At 42.2% G+C, this 15247-nt stretch overlaps 1 protein-coding gene across 7 annotated transcripts in view; it reads left to right on the top strand.

The window, feature by feature from the left end:
• Window positions 1–15247, top strand: part of Piezo2 (piezo type mechanosensitive ion channel component 2) — a 380980-nt gene that overhangs the window by 197676 nt on the left and 168057 nt on the right. For all 7 annotated transcript variants that reach the window (XR_013046146.1, XM_076555357.1, XM_016003707.3 and 4 more), the window contains exon 4: window positions 9402–9444. Coding sequence is in view for 6 of the 7 variants with exons in the window: in XM_076555357.1 (XP_076411472.1) it covers window positions 9402–9444 (43 nt within the window). In the remaining variant the exon portion in view is untranslated. The remainder of the gene's footprint in view (window positions 1–9401; window positions 9445–15247) is intronic.

Raw genomic sequence — 15247 nt, 5'->3', positions numbered from 1 at the left:
TCTTTAAAAAATACTAGCTGAGGGGGCTGGAGAGATTGTTCAGCTGTTAAAAATGCCTGATGGTTTTTTTTTGTTTTTTGTTTTTTTTTTGCTGTTATTTAATGTAGTTCTCAGGACCCACGCCAGGCAGCTCACAACCACCTATAACTTCAGCTCCAGGGGATTTGACATTCTTTTCTGGTTTCCATAGGTTCCAGAACACATGGGACATACCAACACAGGCATACACACACACATACATACATACACACACACACACACACACACACACACACACACACACACACACACACACACACAAAATAAAAATAAACATTTAAGAATTACTATCCAGGAACCTTGTATTAGTGGCTTTGTCTCGCTAGCCTATTTGTGTGAGATACCACGTAGACATTTTGGTTGTAGTTGTTCAAAGATGGCGCTGACCTCCTTTTTAGGAATGCCTTGACCAACTTGTGGACCTGTAGTGTGTACCCCAATATGATAGCCGACTCGTAGCAAGGTGTGGCATGCGAATGCAAAGCCAAATTAATTTTCCACAGGAGCTGAATCATTGTCATCTATCCTGCCAGAATTCCTGAACTTGACTTCATTAATGACTTTGAGAGAACATTGGTACCAAAACAGAGGGTGTCAACTTCATCTTGTAATTGCCTCAAGACATATGCAGCCACAAACTAGCAAAGGGAGTATAAATGAAATCTGTGTCACTAATGACCTCTGAAAAGTTTTATATTGAGGCCTAAAAATAATAAGATGCTGTGTCATATAAGATCAACACTGAAAGTTTCCTGATGTCCATCATAGAAATTTCTCCCACTGAGTCCAACCTTCCTTTTGATAGACTGGATAGCTCATGTTGCTCATGAGTTTTTGGGGTGCTATGACCTGCCTGCATTCCTGAAAGCACATCTGCAAAGAACAGTCAGGGGAAGGTGATAATTCACACTGTCTAGTGTTCTCACCTCTTAAGTTCTTTGCCCATCTGTTTTTAGCTCATTAAAATTTTTCATCACAAGTCATCTCATAGAGTTCACATGAGATCAAGCATGTTAGAGCCTCAGGCAGGCACTGTAGAATTCCAGGTCTGCTTGAGAACTCATACACCATATGGTAAGTGTGGCAAAAGCCTGAAGCCAGTTTTCTGAACGTGTGTAATACTTGAGAGACTTATCAAACTCCCATGCACCTGGCTTTGAAATGAGTGGAATTACGGTTACTGGAAATGTCTTCTGAAGTCAGTTTTCATTAGAAACAGGCAGAAGGCAAACCTACAAGGGATATCAGAAGTTGATTTTTTTTAAGGTAGCTTTTAGAATGTCCCATGGAGGCAGAGCAGGAGCAGCCAAGCATGCTAAGTTTAAACGATAAAGATATGCTTAGGCATCTATGTCATCTGAAGCATGACTTACTTTGCCTTATCTTGGTTCTCTATATATCATAGTTCCCTGGAAAGAGTAATCAGCGTGTAGATTTTGTGTAACAGTTTAAATGTGCGATCCACCAGAGGCTTTTTTCATTGTTCTACATGAACAGTCTCAACTCCCTTCCTATCCTTTGCTGCAGTTGCACTATTATAGTGTAGTACATGTTACCATAATCATCCTCCTCTGTTCCCTCTGAGAGTCCCCTCTCTAAGGCATAACAAGTCTGACCTCTCTCTACTGATGAGAAACTGGGACTTCCCTTCCTCTCCGACTCTTCAGCCTCTGTTCAGTCTTCTCTGTTTCCTTTGATCAGTGAAGGTACCCACATATCACATCTGAAGGCCCACGTTGCCCGTTATCCCTGCTCACATTTCAGGGGTCCCACCAACTCCTTGCTTGTCCCGTCATCCTTCTATACCTCTGTCAAAATTGATCTTCAAAATAGAAATCTGTCCTTGTTTCCTCCCCCAACTCTGCTTCTCTCTCAAAACCATTCTTTCAGACTATGTTCTCCATCATCCCACTGAAATTTACTTCGTTTCATTTTGGAACCGGGAGATGGAACCCAGAGAGTCGGTTGCTCCATCAGTGGCTGATCTACCGGAGAGTCACTTCCTGGCCTCTTCCTAAACTTCTTGGAGTCACTAGCCTCTCCCAGAGGCCCCAGAGACACGAACACCTCTCCCTAAACTTGGCCTCTCATTCCTGAAAACCTCCTCCCATCACATGCTTGGGCCTCCCTTTTAAAAACTGAGTTTCCTCTCTGGTCTGGCTTTCTCAATGTTGTGGATTTTCTCCAGTTTCTATTTTTAAACATCTTGTGATAAAAGAAATGTAAACATTCTTGCTGAAGCAGATGCATAAAGAATAGAAAGCCCCAAGTCATGGGAACGTCATGGGCTTGAATAGGTCGTGACAACATGTCAACTATAATTTTACTTATCATATGAAGACTGAAGGTCTCAGTTTTCCCATTGCTCTGTGTCAACATAAAACTGTAAATTACATGCTAGCCACTGCACTCAAATTGTGCGTTTACACTCTTGTACTGGACGCTCATTTAGGTTGTTTCCATTCTTCATGTTGGGGAGTTGCCAGAAATTATCAGTCCACAACCTTTCCTATAACTTCTTTATTGGCCAGTCCATTATTTCTCAAAAGATGCAATCCCATGGGGGTCCCCCTGCCCATCAGCCCCCAATCATGCTCCCCTCTTATTACCTAATTGTGTCTGGGTGTGTGATTGGATGTGAAAAGGCGGTGAACAGAGAAGGTCAAGGGAAGAAAGGGTGATGATGATGAGATTGGTGTGAAACGTATGCGCCTGCCTCAACACAAAACATCTATGGAAGAAGGTCATTAGCCTGTTCCTTACAGAATAGTCACCGCTTCTAAATTAGAGGAAGACATGGGGGGGGGGAAGGGAAGAAATACCTTTGTACATTCTTTAAGGGCACTGGATTTGCTCAGTTTTTGTGGGAGACATACAAAGAATACTAGAATTTGAGCTGCATGGTTCAGTGAAATCAATGTTCTGGTAGATAGTCTATGGTTCTTGAAAATAGATGCATACCCCTCCCCCCTTCTCTTTCTCTCTCTCTCTCTCTCTCTCTCTCTCTCTCTCTCTCTCTCTCTCTCTCTCTCTCTGTTTTCCATATGTGTATAACTACTTCAGTGGAAAGCCTTTCAGACTGCCAGTTGAATTCTACTTTAAACCAGAAGTCAAAGATTATTTCTAATCCATTATTTAATGAGGGGATTTGTATCTCATTGTGGAATACTTTGAATGTTACTGTTGGTCAAATGAAAGAAAAATCTACTTTTCCCCTACAATTCTATATTCTATTCATGGTTAAATCTTGCCTTTTTTTTTTAAACAACTAGGTTTAAAAATCTTTTCCTTCCAAGAGTTAAAAAATGATGTAAATGAAGCCTCTGGCAGAGACTGTATGTGGATAATTTTTGATAATTGAGCTCTTTCTCACTAAGTTCTGTGCCAGGCGGCATGTCTGCCTACTTGAAAGCTCCTATGGTATATGAAAATACTCCTGTTTTATAGGAATATGCTGGCAAAACCCATCACTTTGTGGATTATTGCCCCTTTTCTGCTAGTTATATTTCAAAAAGAGCAGAGACGGGCCTAAGTTCAAATCATTTCAGTGTCTGAGACACACTTGGTATAAAACCATTCAACTTGAAGAAGTATATGCTTTCTTTGTCTGACGCTGTTTTTTCTCTATTACATCTTGAAACGGTTCCTTTTTCCTGCAGTTTGAATGTGAAATTGGTTAAAAGCATGGCAGATGAAAAGAATCAGTGCGGAGACACAGTAACGAAGAGAGCTCCCATCGCGTTGCGAAGATGGAGACTTTTGCTTTTCTGACAGTAACATTCATGAAAAAGCAAAAATGCATTGAAATCCTCTGAGCATCATATCAGAGAGCAGGAGCCATGAGTGACTTGTCTGAGGAAAGAAAGACAGGCAGAAACAGAGTGGTCAGTAGAAGGCCCATGCCTCTCTTCAAATAAAGTTCTACCGCTCCAAATTGACACCACAGAAACAAAGAAAAAATGCTCACTCACCCTGGTTCCATCCTGTCCATATTTGACCTTTTACTGACATTTCTTTATATGCTTGAAACCTTGTTATGCATTTTGAATATTTAACAAAATTAAGGAAACGCACAGGAATGATGAGAGATAGCTGCAACTTACCCACTCCTGTGTGTCTGGGATTAATAATCAGATCCCGAGGGCAAAAGGACGTGAAAGACTGAATCCCGTACTGTAGCCAGACCAAGTGGGAGACAGTGATGGGAGGGGGAATGACGAGCAAGCAGTTGCTGCAACTGAATACCCCAGACTGGGTAACGAAAGACCAGAAGCTTAACCAGCTCCTGCAGCTGGAATCCAGTGGCATGGTGCAGCCTCTGTTGAGAGCCTTCCGCTGCATCACAGCATCGTGGAGATATACTGAGGTACCAGCTCAAGTCTCTCTTTTTCAATAGCCAGCAATGCCATAGAGGAACCACACTCACATGGCCTTATCAATTTTAATAAGCTCCTTAAGACCCAACCTCCAAGTGCCACGAATAATATGAATTTAGGGTTAGTTAGCAACAAGTGGATTCTGGGACAAGCACCCAACCTGTCAAAGAAGGCGATACCTGAACATAGTGCCTAATGTTAGACAAAGCAGAGTGAAATCAGCACTAATCTGAACCTCAGTTTTCTCAACTGAGTGTAGGATAGAATAGTAGTAGTGACCTCATTAAATGTTCAAGGGAATTTACTAAGCTAATACGTGTAGGCTAGTGCCTTGTAAGGGTTTAATGATATGAGCTGTTTTGTTGTTAATTTGCAGGAAAACAAATACTGTGGAGAATGGTGAAGGCATTTTAAAGGATTTCTAGCAATTTTTAAGAATGTTTCAAATCAGAACTTAACATGTCAATTAAAAGTTCAATACAATGACTCCTAACAACATTTGGCTATGTTCATAGATCAGTGACTTACTCAGCCACCACCATCCTTCTGCAGCAGATGGTAACAGATATAGAGACTCATAGCCAGACAATGTGCAAAGACTGAGAGACCTCGGAACACTCAACCCGAAGTGGGATGTCTCCATCAAATCCCTCTTCTCAGGGCTCAGGGAACTCTGTGGAAGAGAGGACAGAAAGTGTGTAAGAGTCAGAATGGATGGACAAAGCTAAGGAAATAAGGCCTTCTTAATACAGCTGGACTGATGGACATAGGAGCTCACAGACTGTGGCAGTATGCACAGGGCCTGTACAGGTCTAAGCCAGATGAGGTCCCAGTGCTGAGAGGGGAAGTCCACAAAAGCTCCCAGCCCCGGCCCAGAAGCTATCTTCAACTGATTACCCCGCTCACAAAGGAAAACTTAATTTTTTCCAACAGGGTGAGTGTCACCGGGGATACAAACCACACTTAGGGCAAAGCCCTATGCCTAGCAGTAGGTGGCCAACACAAAATGAACTCAATGGTAGTTTTGGAAGTTTTTTCTTTTTTCTTTTCTTTTTAAGCTTACAAGTCCGTTTTGTTTTTATGGGTTTTCTGTATATGTAAATGTGTATGTCTCAGAGTCTGTATGTGTTTCTTGTGGTTTTCCTTTGGCTCCCTTTTTCCTGTTTATCATTTTGTCCAATTCTGGTTTGCTTGTTTTAATTTTACTATTATTGTTGTTGTTTCAGATGCCTGTTTGTTTGTATTCTTTTTTTTTTGTTTTTTTTTGGGGGGTTTTTTATTGTTGTTGTTTGTTTTCTTGTTTTTCGAGACAGGGTTTCTCTGTAGCCCAGGCTGGCCTCGAACTCACAGAGATCCACTTGGCTCTGCCTTTCAAGTGCTGGGATTAAAGGTGTGCGCCGCCACCACCGCCGCCGCGCCGCCGCTGCCGCCGCCACCACCCGGCTGCCTGTTTGTATTCTAATGGAAGAAAGAAAGGGTGTGGGTTTGGATGGGTGGGGAAGTAGGGAGGATCTGAGAGGAGTTGGAGGAGGGGAAACCAAAATCAAAATTTACTGTTAGAAAAAAAAATCTATTAAAAAATAAAACCTCGAGAATAAGGGGTTGGTAAAATGGCTCAGCAGGTAAAAGCAATTGCCACTAAACCTGAAGACTGGAGTTTGATCCCTAGCATCCACGTTTTGGGAGGAGAGAACCAACTCCACAAGTTGTCCACTGACCTCTGCATATGCACTGTGGTATGACATGCACACTCGTGCATGTGCATGCATGTGCACGTGCATGCACGCGCACGTGCGCGTGCACACACACAAATAAATTGATATAATTTTTACAAAGCTAATAAGCAGACAGAGCTGTAAGATGAGAATCAAGAGATAGAGCACTCTTTACGTGTGAGGAACAGTTGCTGACAAGTCTGGGGAGACCTCATGGCTGTTACCTGGGAGTCGGCTTAGAGGTGCTCTGGAGTATTGTCACCCTGGAAATACCCAGGCTAGACATTGGAACTTCCTTCTCAAGGGAATGTTGACACACTCCAGCGCGTCTCCATCTGCACTCTACTGTCTTCTACTCTAGATTACGATTCTGTTGAATAGGAGGCTGGTGCACTAACTGGCAGTTTTTAAAAGTGAAGAATCCTAATTCATGGCCAAGATTGGAAAGGGGGAAAAAAAAACTCTGTTAGGAATTTTTTCATCCCTTTCTGTATGCTAGGAGTTTTGTTCTCTTGCTTGCCTTCTCCTGGAAAATATGGCCTGTTGTAGACTCCTCTGTAGAGTGCAGCGATCCTCCTCAACTGCGGGGGTGGGGGTGGGGGGACACATATTCCAAGACTCCCAGTGGCTGCTAAAATGAGAATAGCACAAAGCCCTACAAATTATGTGTTTTCTCTTATATACACCCTTATGATAAAGTGTTGCTTCTACACGCGACTCAATAAGGTTAATGACAATAACAGCTCATAAAGTAGAACAATTATGGCAATCTACTGTAATGAAAGTCATTTAAAACTCGTGAGCCATTTACTTCTGGAATTTTCCATTTAATATTTTAGCCCACAGATGACTGTGGGTTCCTGGTACTAGAGCATGGAAAACCACAGGTGAGGGACCCCTGTAAATCTCATTTGAAAAGCGTTCAATCGAGGAAGTCGGCCATGTGCTTTTGTTTTCTCTGCTGTTTTTGACATGAGGGTCTGCATTGGCAAAGGCGAATAATATCAGCTTACCGCCGTAGATCACGGCTAATGGCTTTAAAAGGGTTCTTCAGCAACTGCATAATGAGCTGCCAAAAATACCCTCTGTGCCAAAGGATCTGGGTATGTCTGTTCCATTTATTGAGAATTTCTTGTTTTATCATGACTAAGTGCTCACCAAGGACATAAAAACTCAAACCTCTAATGTATTTGGGGCTTAAGGGCAGAAACCATATTGTAATGTTCCCAGACGCATCTAGCACATGCAGATGGTAAGCAAATTCCAGCAGCAAGAGTGGATGAGCCTGTGATGTGAAAGACATCAAGATGCTGCAGAACCGACAGAAGAGGCATTCTGCTGTCTCCATGGTACATGGACCAGTGGCTTAACCACATTTATTTCAAAGAGTGTCGGACATCTTGAGCCAAAAATTATGATTTTTTTTCTTGCTTGTTTGATTGAATTTACATTTTTCAGAAATCACTTAGGCCCTGTTTCTTAAGTGAAAGCTACATGTTCAAAATCATTTATATTTTAATTTTACCTTGACAATAAATGAAATTGGTTAGGGAAAAGGTTTGCTTAGAATTAAAAGAAGAAGAAGAAACTGAGAAAACGTTGAAAAGATCTGAAAAAAATGATGGAAATGGAGGAAAATTAAGGTGTTTTGAGTTTCACCGGAAGCAGAAGTCAGGAAGACCAGCATCAAGCCCTCTCACTGTCCCCTGACCACACCCCACCCTTGCTCTGTTCCTGACCACAGATTTACCCTCTGACAGGAATCTTCATTCCCACCTCATAATGTGGTCCAGGTGGCGGCCAGCTCAAGTACCTGGCTTCTACCCACAGGCATGTGTTCACCGTTGTCTGAACTGGTAGGGCTTCTGGAGTAGATCCTTCTCTTCAAAGAATTCTTGAGATAAGGATGCTCCATTGTCTTGCACGACATTCACAGAAAGGAAGATCTTTATACGCAGGCCACTTCTCCGGGCTGGGGGCCAAGAGAAATTCCTGACCTAGTTAGATTTAAGTTACATTCCCAAAGCAAATTGGAATTCAGCTGCATCCTAGTGATGTCATCCCAGAAAACACCTCTGAATTTGGTTTAAATGAGTATGCCATTCATCTCTGAAATTTAGTCTTTTGAACTATCTAAAACACTCTACTGTGACCAGTTAACATAGACCCAACCTCCTGGTGAAGCACTGTCTTATGGTCCCTCAAGACTAATTCAGCCTCTCTTGAGATTAGTCCAGACAACCTCTGGGGTTCCTTGGTCCTGTGTAATCCCCTGTCCTCCAGGAAGCCCACCTGCCCCTGGACATCTCTGTGGCAATTTGGGGATCGAGCATGTGGGGCAGAATTCTCAAGAAAGTGAGGCCAGTATCAGCATAGTTTCCTTGGACTTGTGAACATCTTCTTAGCTGGAGATTGCAGGTTGAACTCTCCACTTGTGCTTACAAAATAAGCCACCGGTAAATAACAGGAAGTGATCTATTGTGGTTATCAGCTGGTGCATACACAACTTCCAGACTGAGGGTCAGATGGGGGACTATTTGCCAGAGTGACGAAAATAAAAATGTAAAAATACTGTGAGTTATCACAAACCCTTAACATCAGCACATGCACAATCGCCACCAGAATAGTATTTAATAAAAGCTGGCACTTTTGTGGGTTGTGTGGATCCCATCTCAGGTCCCCATGTGTGCCCAGCAAATACTTCAAGGATTTAGCCATCTTCTCAAGCCTCATTACATTATTTTTAGTGAGAATGGGGCTCACCTTTTTCTCCGCTGGACACACTGAGGTGTCTGGAGTGCGGTAGCTTACCAACTTCAGTCTGATGTAATTCCACTTGTCTGATTTTGCTTTTGTAACATTTGTGGCATCTAGAAAAGCTTATCTCATGGAAGAAGAGTAAAATGGTGTTCCTAGAAGCTGGAGAGGGTGTGGAGGGGAGCGTGGTCAAGTACAAAATTACAATCTGATGGAAGAGATAAACTCTGTTGTTGTATTGTGCAATATTAAATTCAACTGAACAATAAGTTACTGTGTTTTTGAATGTTTGCATTACAAAGGGATGATGAATATTTGATATGATGAATCTAATTATCTTTTTATCACTGTATTATTAATTAAGCATGAAATGAAAGGAAAAACAAAACTGTACAAAGGCCATCTGCAGACTGGATGTGGGAGTGATGACTGAGGGAAAAAAGTCATTTCACAGAAAGCAGCAGGGTAAAACTGAGTCCATGAGTGTGCTGACTGTGGTCTCCTTACCTTGCAGGCTCAACATGGGAAAAGACCTTCCGGCAGATTGGCTTTGAAAGGTAAGCAGGGATGAGCACAGCGCTGCGCACGCCGCTCCCCCCCCCCCCCCCCCCCCCGTTAGCCACCACTGTCCCATTCTAAGTGGATTTTCCCCTGGGGAATTGATAGCCTTGGCATCACTGCTCTGACCATGTGACCTTGGGCATGACATCATTTTATGTCTCTGAGCCTCGCTTTCTCTGTAAAATTAGAGCTTTGTTTTATAAAAATCCTTGCCTAATAATCTTAACACCTACGAGATGGAGGCAGGAAAATTGGTAGTTCAAGGCCTGCCTCAGCTATATGGGGAGTTTGAGGCCAGTCTGGATTACATGAGACCTTGTCTCAAAAAAAAAAAGATTACAAATAAGATAAAAATCCCCGCCTCTATAGAGAGGAGAAATACAGAAGAAATTGAGCACTGTTGTGAGAATGCTTCTTGGACCAGAAAATAGTCTGAAAGATGAGCTCTATAATTACAGAACTCTATCAAGTAGAGTTGACCTTCTCTTGCCTTCATCACCTTGTTTTAGATCCTGTCACTCATCCCTAAGCATCTCCACACTGACATTTCCCCAAAAGAAAAGGAGATGACTCCCAGTAGCATCAGGAAGGTGGTAGCCATGTCTGGTCAGTGCTGGCCCTTTGAGCTACCTGCACTTGGAACTGAAGGGGGCAGACACAGCAAATGGCTTTCTCCCAGAGGCATGTGACACCCCACATAGGACCTTCAATATGGACGTAGCCATTGAACCAGAGAGAAGTAATTCTAATTTTATTTGGTTTCAAAAGAATATTTTTAGTAGGTCATTTTATTTAAAATTTGATTTATTGAGCCAGCAGAGTACTTGAAACATACAAAAGAAATAAGAGTGTGCTTAAAAACACTTCCTTTTTTTTCAGTAGTGATAGAAGACAATCTTCACCAGGCCCACCATCACAGCATCAACTTTACCATGTTCCTAAGCAGATACAAAGCCTTGTTTATTTCCCTATACACAAGTCTCCTCTCCCAGAACCATCAAAGTTCGGTTTTCTGTAACTTTTCATAGATAGTTCCTCAGGATATTAAAGAGGCGAGTCTAAGGATATTGGGGTGGAGGATGGCCAACCCCACAAAGAATAAGGAAGGCTGCAGTGTGGAGTCTCTGCATGAATCTTCCTTTCAATCCTTCCTTCATGTTATAAAAACTTTGAGACACATATAAAGCAGGGAAAATAGCAACATAGACGTCCTATCTCCACCTTTCAGCTTCAGTAAGACTTAGCCATGTTTTCTACTCTCTCTCTGTCTCTCTCTGTCTCTCTCTCTCTGTCTCTCTCTCTCTCCCTCTCCGTCTCTCTGTCTCTGTCTCTCTCTCTCTCTCTCTCTCTCTCTCTCTCTCTCTCTCTCTCTCTCTCTCTCTCTCTCTCATATATTAAAGGAAGTCTCAAGCAATGTGCTGTTTCTTTTGTGTAGGTCAACAATCGCAAAGGACATTTTCCTCCAGAACTATACTGTCGTTACCATGCCTAAGGCTGCAAACAGTAGTGAGTCTTGGGATGACTGAAGGCCCAGTCGATATTTCAATTTCCTGATCCCATCAAAAATGTCACTTTTCTTGGTTTGAATAGCTTCTTTATTTAGATCAGTATCCCACAACTCTTCCTGGCTTCTTTTCTTCATCATCGACCTTTGGAGAAGCTGGATTTGTTAGTTGTCTTAAAGAGTGCAGAATGTTAAGTATTCTGGATCTTTCTGCAAGGTGGACCAACTTCTTATTCTACTCACTATGTCCTATAAATTTAGGCAACTTCATTTTTAGCATTTGGGGACAATTTCACATCATCTTCATGTTTTCTGACAGACCCATGGAGCTTTATGGTCTCTGTCACAGTGAGCTGTCTCATGTCAGCCCATGGCATAGTCATCTTTCCCTCTAAAGAGCCTCTCTCTCCTGAGGAATGGTGCTTTGAAACTATATCTAAACTCTATAGATGTGCCACAATTCTGGTATAACATTGCTTCTGCATACTGCCAGTAGCTGGAGCTAGGGAACATACTTTCTAAGAAAAATAAATGCTGAATTTAGAATCTTTCTTATTCAAGTGTAGCCTTAGCAAATTATTTAACCTCTCTGATTAGTGACTTTCATCTTCTTTTGTACTGCAAATACCAACTCTTAAACTCATTTGTTTAATTTCCAAATGCATATTTTATTTTCAAGAGAATACCAGCAAGATAGCAATAATTATACTATGAGATCTACTTTTAAGAATTTGCATATCCTTATTTTACATTCCATTGATATGTATGATTAAAAGACTGTAAAGTACTGCTATTTTTAATTGTGTTCTTCTCTTTAAATAATGATATGTAAAATTTTGTTTATGATTTGGTATCATTTCAGTGGTTTAACTTATCTTTGAACATATAATACTTCCAGTCTTTTACTCCTAGAAACTGGCTCAGTTTCTTTTCAACATAAGCAATTTAAGTGAAAAATTATTTATTCTATCTCATGGTTCAAGGATAGCCCTTTTGGAGAGGTCAAGGAAGCAAATGCTTGGGGGAGCTGACTACATCAAATCTACCATCACGAAAGAGGAAGATGGATGCCTGTGGTCCGCCTGCTTTCTCCTTTTTATTCAGGCCATAACTGGAGACCCAGTAGATAAGGATATTGCCCAATTTTAGCCTGGGTCTTCCCACCTTAGTTAACAAAATTAAGGTAATTACTCATGGGCATGGCCAGAGACTATTCTTTCAGATGAATATGGGTTCATCAAGTCGGTCAGTAATACTATCACACACACACACACATACACACACACACACACACACACACACACACACACACACACACGTTGGGAAAAACGTATGCGTAGCCTTACATACATTTATTTTTGCCATATATCTTGGAGATAGACTCACAAGTACAACGAGGAAGCAAATCCACACAGAAATTCGGTAAATCTACCAAATTCTCCCTGTAAGTCAGTGGCATCACTCCCATCAGCCATGTACATCAGTTCCCCAGTGTCAGAGTATGCTGTCACTCTTGAGATTTTTTTTCCAATATGGTAAGAAATGGTATTGCTATATCCTTATATAGCACTTACCTTGGACCAATTTTCCATAAAGAACAAGTTGAGTCTTCAGTGTCACTCAAGAAAAACACTTTGTGGGAGAGCTTCCCCTAAGATGCTTCCACATGATTTCACAACTGAAAACAAGCTTGATTCCTGGCCTACAGGACATCAACTCTTACTTGAGTAATGGATGATTCAGTGACAAGAGATGCCATGCACCAAACACTTGCCGAACCATTTCTAGTTCATAGGTGAGGATTTGGCAAAGTTCTACTATAAAGGGACAGATAACACACCTCTTAGGGTTTTGCATTCCAAGACTAAGATCCTTCTTGCAACTTTTCAATGTTGCTGTTGGACTACATTTTAGCTAGAGATAGTGGGTTTAGCTATATTCTAAGAAAACTTTATTTATTTACTAAAACAGGCAACTAGCAGGTTTGGATGATAGTCATCACTTCTGGACTCCCATTATGGACTATCTGTGGTCTCACATGTAACAAAGATTCAAATAAACTATGCAGGTTACTCCATCCAGGCACAGCCCTCATGTTAACTTGTGTTAATCCCTGGAGTTTTGGGTTCCCAACACTAGGGTGTAGCTAGAGTTTTTTTTCTCCGGGTCCCACCAAGCCCTGGCAGTCCTGTAGCCCACTTATAAAATAAACACATAGACGCTTATATTATTTAAACTGCTTGGTGCTCAGGCCTACCATTGTCTAGCTCTTACTCTTATATTCAGCCCATTTCTGTGAATCTGTATGTCGCCATGTGTTTCGTGGCTTTTCCTGCTGCCTTTACATGATGCTCCCTGGACGGCAGGCTGGCATCTTCTCCAGACTTCCACCTCCCAGCCTCTCCATTTGTCCTGCCTATTCCATACTTCCTGGCAGGCTGCTGGCCAATCAGTGTTTTATTTATTTTCAGAGCTGAATGTTGACCTACACAGAAGAAACAGCACAATGCTTGAGACTTTCTTTAATGTATTTGAGAGAGAGGGAGAGAAAGAGAAAGAGTGAGTGTGTGTGTGTGTGTGTGTGTGAGAGAGAGAGAGAGAGAGAGAGAGAGAGAGAGAGAGAGAGAGAGAGAGAGAGAGAGAGAGAGAGAGAACATCAGGACTTCATTACAGAAGTGTGCTATGCCCTAAAAGGAGAGAGAGTGGGTTCCTTCATTTTTTGGCCCCTCCAACATATTACAACATTAATATTCACCCAACAAGAGCCAACTCTATTTGTTAACATAGAAGAGACATGCTTAAACTATTTAGATTTCATTCAGACACCTCCCTTTCTGTACAAATTTTCAGAGTTTATGATTGTAAATGTCCATCTGCTGGCCTCTTCACAGTTTTGCTAGACAGGTCTGACAGTGTAAAGTCACTGGCACTCTTCCTGTTCTGAGTAAGAGTTCTGAACTAGGATGGCCCAAATTCTCAGTGGCTTAACAGCAAAGGTTAGGTTCTCATTTGGACACAATGTGATGAAGACCCTGAAACTCTGCAGGCCAGTGTGCATCTGTGTCTAGTGTCAATGGTAGCACATGTTGCTTCAGTAAGGTCCAATGTGCCTGGAGAACTGTGCACTGGATTTTAAATGCTTCCACCTGCATTTGCCACTGCGCCTCACACTCCATAGGCAGCATTTGGGATAAAGGCAGAAAGGTGATAGAATGCTAGCAAAATGCACCACAATAGAATCAAAATGGGGGCTAGACATGGTTTCTCCTTCCAAAGTGAGCTGCAGGTTTCATCTGAGAAAAAAATTCATCAGGTAATTAGCCTGGAGCCCAGCAGCCTGCCCACAGAATGACAGGTTCCTGCTTTCAGGTCAAGCTGGCTGCTGCCTGTTTAAAAATAACAGGCTTTTACTGATCTCTTGCCCATTTTCACTTCCAAAGCCAAGACTTTATCCTCGGTAAATGTGTGTTATCGCTTCTAGACTCAGATGACATCACTGTTAAGCGCAATTGTATGTGTCTTATGCGATGCTTTCTTATGATTGAGGAATGCAACACCTTGTCACGCCAAAGGACATCTTAAAATGTAAAATGAAACACCAAAAAGAGCCTGTTCTCCTGATCACACGTTCTCCTAGAATTGTTCCCAATGTAGGGAGACATGATTCAGAGGCTTGGCTCTGTCTCTGGGGAGACTACAGCTTCCTGCCGCCTTCTGTGCGTTGTTCGGTTTGCTGCACCCACTATGGAGAAACAACCACCCATCGGGCCCATCTTAATCTGCACCGACTGCTTGCTAGGCCTTTCCTGACCTTTATGCCCAGACTTCCCCATGACAACTGTCAAGTTCTCCTGTTATGAGATGTAACGCACCGTCTGGAAACTCATGTCTATGTGTCTCCTCTTTTAAATAGGAAAGTCCTTAACCATCTAAGATAGACTGATCTTCATTTCCCAGTACCCACATGGGCCAGTTAGTCAGATGGACATAGAATGAATGAAGGGCTTCCTGACAGGGCTGCACAGGGTGTTGGGCTACAGTGTTTAGAGAGGGGGGCTTCAACAGGACCAGAAGGGATCTAGCATTTTCTCACCATTACCACACAGCACCTTGCCGGATGATGAGGCCACCTGTGGCTGGGGCAGGCCACATCTATTGTGCAGGGAAGATGGTGTGGCTTTATTCTTTGTGTCTCTGTGCAAAATCCCTTCATTCCCCTGATCGTCCATCAACTGTTTCCTGCTCTGTTTCTAAGTTTCCTTCCTGCAGCTACCAAGTTGTCACAATAAGAGGGG

The sequence above is a fragment of the Peromyscus maniculatus genome, chromosome 19 (genome assembly GCF_049852395.1).
Source record: "Peromyscus maniculatus bairdii isolate BWxNUB_F1_BW_parent chromosome 19, HU_Pman_BW_mat_3.1, whole genome shotgun sequence".
NCBI classification, from domain to species: Eukaryota; Metazoa; Chordata; class Mammalia; order Rodentia; family Cricetidae; genus Peromyscus; species Peromyscus maniculatus.
The sequence above is the reverse complement of the archived record's forward strand: the minus strand, read 5'-3'. Positions and strand labels throughout refer to the sequence as shown.